The 7,500-nt window shown below is 44.9% G+C and overlaps 1 protein-coding gene across 2 annotated transcripts in view; it reads left to right on the forward strand.

The window, feature by feature from the left end:
• Positions 1-5,079: 5,079 nt before the first annotated feature.
• The window catches only part of LOC119580047 (pre-mRNA 3'-end-processing factor FIP1-like), a 37,478-nt gene continuing 35,057 nt past the window's right edge, over positions 5,080-7,500 (forward strand). Inside the window, exon 1 of one of the 2 annotated variants that reach the window (XM_037927946.1) lies at positions 5,080-5,258. In XM_037927946.1, coding sequence (XP_037783874.1) covers positions 5,145-5,258 — 114 coding nt within the window. In that variant the 5' untranslated portion in view covers positions 5,080-5,144. The remainder of the gene's footprint in view (positions 5,259-7,500) is intronic. The other variant, XM_037927945.1, reaches the window with a different exon arrangement.

Below are 7,500 nucleotides of genomic sequence, written 5' to 3' on the forward strand. Positions count from 1 at the left end.
TACCGTTAACGGTCTGTTGAGCGCTATACACTATACACCAACTGTTATCAGGCCTATTGCAACGCCCACGGAGAGAGTTATTATTTTACTAAAGACGCCGGTGTTTGTTTTAGCTTGAGACCCACGCCAGATAGCTTTTCCTCGATGCTATTTTTACAACGAGCTAAAAATAGCAGCGAAATATTTATGCACCGTGCTGTGCGAGAGATAAATATAGAATTACTAGATTTTTTCCCCCTCTCTATAGTGTTTGTATTGGACCAAATAATGCAGAGAGAGAGGAAAATGCTGTGTCGAACGAAGCTTCAGTTAAAAATGGTTTGCGAGAAAAGACTGAAGTCATTGGAAGTCAACTGGTGAAGGAAAAGGAATTAATTTCTGGAATTAATATATCTGACAACAGTGCAAAGGACATGAAACTAGGAAAAACAATTCTTTTACAAGAACACTTGAAAAGGGTACTCACTACTCTCACATGTACGCACACACACACACACGCACGCTCATTGATAATGATAAGAATTGATAATGATAACAATTATGATAATAACAGTAGCACTGCTAGTAGTAGTAGTAGTAGTAGTAATGAAAACCATACGCCAGCACACTCACACTCGCACATAATAATGATAGTTATGATAACAAAAACAGTAGTGATGATATTAATAATGATAACAAAAATGATAATAATGGAGGTGTCAATAACAATAATAATGGAAACATCAAAGATGATAATTACATTCATGATAATAACAATAATAATAACAACAACAACAACAACAACAATAATAATAATAATAATAATAACAACAACAATGGTCATAATTACAAAGACAATAATTGTAATAATAATAATAACGACAACAATATTAATAATGATAATGATAAAAATAGTAATAAAAAAATTATACCAATGATAATAAAGATCATAATGACAGCCATAATAACAGTAGTAAAAATGAGTAAATGATAATGGTAATAATAACGTAATAATAGTAATGACATTAACAAAAAAATATGTAAATAATAATAATACCAAATAACACTGATAATAATAACGATATTCATCATCATCATCAAGGGGCTAACGCCGACGGGGGCGCATGGCCGCATCCACCTTTCGTTTCCAGCCACGAGGATCCCTCGAGGCGAGTCTCCAGGCAGGCACACGGCCCATCTCTAATTCCTCGCGACAGGTCTCGTCGAGCTGCCCAAGCCATGACCTCCTGGGTCGTCCCATAGGCCTGCTCCACCCAGGGTTGTCTCGCAAAGAGACAGCCTGATGGGCAGGGTCGTCCACAGGGAGACGAGCTAGGTGGCCATATAGCCTGAGTTGGCGATCCCGGATTATGCAAGTAACAGGTCCCATGCCAGTCTCACAGTGTAACCGCCGGTTGGACACGTGGTCCTGCCAACTGTACCCCATGATCCGGCAAAGGGACTTGTTACAAAAGGTATCAAGACGAGACTCCAAGACACTGGATAGCATCCAGGTTTCGCTTCCATAAAGCAAAACTGGCAGTATCAAGGCCTTGAAGACACGCAGCTTGGTCCTTCTGCATAGGTACTGACACCTCCAAATGCTCTTGTTGATCGAGTTCATGGCTCCTGTTGCCAGACCAATCCATCTATTGACTTCTTGGTCTGACAACCCAGATATATGGACTACGCTACCAAGGTATGTAAAACTCTCTGTAACTTCAACGTCCTCGCTGCAAGCATGGTTTGACTGAACGGGTTCCTCTAACAGGCTCCCAAAGTCCTGAATTTTGGTCTTGGTCCAGGAGACCTCTAGGACTAATGGCTTCACCTCATTGTTAAATGCATCAACAGCCGCCACCAGTGACTCTAAGGACTCAGATAAGATAGCAACATCATCGGCAAAGTCAAGGTCTGAGACCTTGATATTGCCTAGTGTTGCTCCACACTGACTTTGGCTAGTAGCTCTGCCCATTATCCAGTCCATACAAGTGTTGGTGCAAGGACACAGCCTTGCCTCACCCCTGAATTAACAGGGAAGAAGTTCGACAGAGCTTCACCACACTTTACAGCACTTTCAGTGCCAGTATAAAGGATTGCTATTAGGCCAATAATCTGCGTCGGAATTCCCGAGTCTCAGGATCTCCCATAGGGATTCCCGATGCACCGAGTCAAACGCCCTCTTGAGGTCGATGTAGGTTCAATCAACCCACGACCAAACTCACGACGGCGTTCCACAATTACTCGAAGCACTAATATTCAGAAGAATGTGGGCAAGAACTTTGCCTGGTATGCTGAGCAGTGTAGTTGCTACAATCCCAATGATCCCCTTTCCCCTTCCAGAGAGGGATGACCATGCCCCTCAGCAGGCCAAGGGGAATGGTACCAGACTGCCAGATGGCAGTCAGGACTGTATGCAAGCCCCGAGCCATAGGTTCACCCCCAGCCTTTAGCAGTTCGGCAGGGATATCACATATGCCTGCAGCTTTCCCACTCTACCCTAACCTCCGTTAGGGTAGGAGGTTCCTCATTGATGAGTGGGTCCGGCACAGGTATTGTGATATCGCTTGCATCCAAGCTAACTGTTGGAGGGTCTACCTGGTACAACTGCTCAAAATACTCAGCCCAATGTTCACGAACCCCAACATGATCTGAGATGATCCGTCCATCCGCTGATCGGACTGCAGTCATCTGTGATGAGGGCTTTCAGCTTTCTCAGGGCTTGGTAGGCAAGGCGAAGGTCGTTTACCAAGAAATGGCCTTCTCCCTCCTCAGCAAGATTCCTGATGAACTGTTCCTTGTCCCTTCTCAGCAGTGTCTGAGCCCTACGCACCATGGAGCGACACAAGACTTGATTACCATTCAGCTAAGCCATGCGACATGGTTCAGTGTCCTCTAATGTCTCCAGGGAGATGGAATTCTGCCTTGCCCTCAGGCGTATGCCAATGGACTCTTGGGCTGCTTCGAGTGTTATTCTTCAAGGCTATTCTCGCTGCTGGGATCAGCTCCCGAGAGATGGGGACCGACAGACATCCCATAGCCAGCTCGGTCACAGCCGGATACCGCATTAAAGTCACCCAGAACAATGCGGATATCTTGCCGGGGGCAATAATCGGCCACATATACGAGTTTGGCGTAGAACGCCTCTTTCACATCAAGTTTACAAACATCGGTAGGAGCGTGTACGGCAATAAGAGACATGAAGCCAAAAGCATGCTTCAGTCTCAGTGCCATAATACGCTCATCAACCGGTGTCACCTCAACCACCGAGGGCCGAAGTTGGCTGGAGATGGCTATGGCTATACCCTGGAGGTGGTGACCATCGCTGCAGCCTGACCAGTAGTAGGTGTACCCATCCATACTGATCATGCCGCTACCAGGTCTTCTCACTTCCAAGAGGGCAGCCACCTCAATTCCCAGTCACTTCAATTCCCGCGATAGCAGAAGTAACCACTCATCCTGCCACAAGGACTGGATGTTCCAAGTGCCTACCCAGAAAGCTCACCTGAGGTTAAGCCTTGGGTGGTCACTCCAGGTGCACATCACTTCTGCTGCCCCCGCCGACAACGCCCCAAATAAAGGTCGGTCAGCAGGCTATGGGGCCACCCATCTGCCTGTGGGGTTCCCGAAGGATTTGCACAACAAGCTTCATGGTGGGTTGGCGCCTGCCGGGGCGCAGGCGGGACGAGTAACTCTCGTTCCAATCCTGCGCCCTGACATTTGCCCTCCCAGCAGGACCCACAGCCCGCCTTGCTTGCTGTGTGGGAGGGACAGCACCACTGTACTAGCCTCCGGGCTAGTACAGTGGTAATGTGTCGGCCTCTCATCCGAGGGGTCGGCGGTTCGCGCCCCGCCCAGGCGCGAGAAGTTGCAACTGTCCCCTGGAGGTTACTGCTGTGGCTGGGCACCACGGGGGGCAAGGACTCGGTTCAGCCAAGTCAGCAGCAGCAGCACACATGAGCAAAATCAAGCAGACAGTATGTCACACCAAGAATATCCATTGTATCAAATGGAATCTAAACCAAACTTTAACTTCAACTTTAATAAACTTCCCCCTAGCATATCCATTTACTTGCTGCGTTGCTGGAGGGTCTTCTGGGGGGAGGAGGATTAGCAAGGTCCACCTCCCTTGAGCCGCAAGGTGCCCAGTTACCCATGGGTGGCCACGAGGAGGCACTGCAGAAGTCATGATGATGGAGAGATTGTGACCTGACAGGGGAGACTTAATGCAAAAGCTTGATGAATAACAATAATAAGTCATAATGTTAGCAATTATAATGATAATTATAATGGTAATAACAGTAATAATAATACAATAATAATAATGATAACAATAATAATAATATCAGTAGTACTACTACTAGTAGTAATAATAATAAAGATATTCATATGCCTGCACGTGAGCACACACACACACACACACACACACACACACACACACACACACACACACACACACACACACACACACACACACACACACACACACACACACACACAGAGAGAGAGAGAGAGAGAGAGAGAGAGAGAGAGAGAGAGAGAGAGAGAGAGAGAGAGAGAGAGAGAGAGAGAGAGAGCTAGGTAGATGTACAAATATCTTATCTCCTGAACTTCTTCATAACCGCTCTTATCTTCACCCCGCCAATTCGGATTTATCGCTAACATTTAGCACCGTAAGTGTAGCGAATTTGACTTAGCAATTCCATTAGGGTAGCACGAGTGTGCCGTCTTAAGCGTAATGCGAGAATGCCACCCCTACTGATTTATACTTGAATTTTCCTTAAGTGCTGTATCAAAGCTTATAACTTCGTTTATGTTATCGATGCATCCTTGATTACATACACTGACCGGATAGCGCCAGTATAGCGAACCCCAAAGCGACGTGCAACTCTTCCACCGAACACCCCCTTCTACTACAACCACAATTAATAGAACGCAATCACATCCTCCTCCAATTATATACACCCCCCCTTACACACATTCAAACCCATCACTTCAAAAAAGAAGAAGTTTTCGGCACCCACTACGCCCCCTCAAAAAGCCGTTCAAGAGGAGCGACCCCCCGGCGTAGCGGGAAAGGAGCTAGCGGCTGCGTAGCGGGCAGTTAGCGGCGGCGGCGGCGGCGGAGGTAAACAAGGCGGCGTGAGGCAGAGCGAGTGTCAAACATGGCCGACGTGCAGGACGAGGACCAGTGGCTCTACGGCGACGAGAAGGACGAGTCGAAGGAGGAGGGCGAGATCCACGAGAGGACGGGGGAGGAGGCCGAGAGAGCCGGGCAGGTCAGGACGTGCGACGAGGAGGCGCGGAGGGGGTCGTCCTGAGGGAGGAAGGACCTCGTCGGGGGGTTTCCCGAGCGGTGTGAGGGGAACCCGTGGGGTTTTTGGGGGGCGATTTTGGGGTTGGGTTCGGGCTCTGTCGGGGTTGGGGGTTGGGGTTCCGCCTTGATTAATCGCCTTAATAACGGCGAGGGTGTTGGGAAGTCGTGGGTACTTTGGGGCGAATGAGAGAAAGCGTGGAATTTTTACAACATCCATACACGGTGGTTCTTAAAATCTTCATTTAAAGTTAAATATATAAATGTTCAATTAAAAGACCTTGCTAAGATGAAGAAAAACTAGGCAGGTACTCATGAAGAACACCTAAGACAACACAAGTAGGTAATGAACATATTTTCCATAAGAAAATTAGAGGAACAAGATTACCAGGTCAGAATATATGCTCGTATTTGTTTTGGCAGATAGTTCTAATCAATTAATCAAGATTTTGAAGTATTCTTTGTTTTTTTATTCAGTTTAGTCTTGCTGGAAGTTTCTTAGTACTGGTACTAACTTTTCTGGTGGTATATGTTTGGGAGGTACATTCAATACCACAGCTTCCGTGCCATTTGTGCTCCAGTAAAGGCCAAGAGCCTCTACCATGGATATTCTGGTGAGGTATTCATGATATGTGGCGGAGGTTTGGTAGCCTTGGTATTTGTCATCGATTGGATAATTTCGTCATCTTGCGGTAAACAAGAGGCCGGTGCAACTGTACCTGTTTTGTTTATTAATCTATTTCTTATGCTCTATGAGTTGGCAGTTTCCATTCCCCTCTATCTTTGTGTGTCGCTCTCTCGCTAACATTAACCGTAGCCTTTGCCAAAGCACACACGCTGTGGTAATTATTAAACTGCACCATTATAAGGCTGAACACAAGAATGTAGATATTTCATAAATGATTACCATTGAAGTTGCCAATGGTTTTGGTTATGATACCAGTATGAGTTTGGGAATCAAGGCCTGTTTAACCCAATAACATAGGAAAAAATTTAGATTGATGTCTGTGATTGTCAGGCGTAAGTCAGTATATGCTGCTCTGTGTGGTTATCCTGCTGGGTGTGTGAGATATTTCTGCCGTAATGTAGTTGTTATAGATAAATAATGAAAATGTTTAAGCCAACAATAATTCTTCTCACTGGGAACATAGGGAGTAGCCAGCCGTCTCATATACAAGACACTTTTATTCTCGGTTTGCGCTCGGTTTGGGTCACCCGCTGCATGTGCCTCACATGTAGGTCCTTGGAAGTAGGTAATATCTGCAAAAGGTACTTCTGGGAAATTAAATGCTCTTACAATCGTGACTCATGAATGTTACATTCTATAATTATTTATTGACAGAAATAGAGCAAACACACTTTCCTAAATACCAAATGAGTCGAATTGCCATCCAAGAGCTTTGTGTACTTGTGGCGAATCTTTCCTGTCACCCTGCCCATCAGTCGAAATGCTCATAATGGCAAGTTCTCATCACCCGGCCTACAGCCAAATTTTCCCTTGACAGTATATTCACGTCACCAGCCCCTCAAGTAAAATATTCAAATGACATGATGGTTATGTCATATAGATTTCTGGAGTTAATTAATTTATGAAATAAGTCTGAACATAGGTCAGTGAGAGTTAGGAGATATGAAATAAATGATTTTGATCATTGCACCATGTGTAGATCACTCTGTTTTTTTCAAACAAAGTACCTGTTCATGTTCTGTCCTGCCAAAACATATGTAGAGAAGTCTTGTTGGCCTTTTGCCACATAGTCTGACCAGAGCAAGTCATTAGACTTACAAAAAAGGAAATATATACTATTCTTAATCATAAAAATGTGTAAGGGACATCCTAACACAAATATTACAAGGGAGACACCTTTTTGGTTACACACCTTTTAATTGTGAGAGCCATTGACAGCAACATAAGAGCTATGTTTACTAGAGCCTTTTTAATTATGGCATACTATATAATTCTGATAAATGGATATTTTCCTCTAATATGTCATATGTCTTCCTTTTACCATTAGAGTAATGGCTAGTGGTGGCATTGGGCTGCTGTTTATATTGTTGGCTGTCTCTCCTATTGATAGATTTCTTATATTATGCTGATTTAAACATGGATGTGAGCATTGAGGAGTCTGATATTACAATTTTCTTTAAAGTAGTTACTGAATAGTGTTCCTTGCAACAAATGTCAAAGAGGTATGAATGAGAATGAA

This window comes from Penaeus monodon, chromosome 13 (assembly GCF_015228065.2).
Source record: "Penaeus monodon isolate SGIC_2016 chromosome 13, NSTDA_Pmon_1, whole genome shotgun sequence".
NCBI classification, from domain to species: Eukaryota; Metazoa; Arthropoda; class Malacostraca; order Decapoda; family Penaeidae; genus Penaeus; species Penaeus monodon.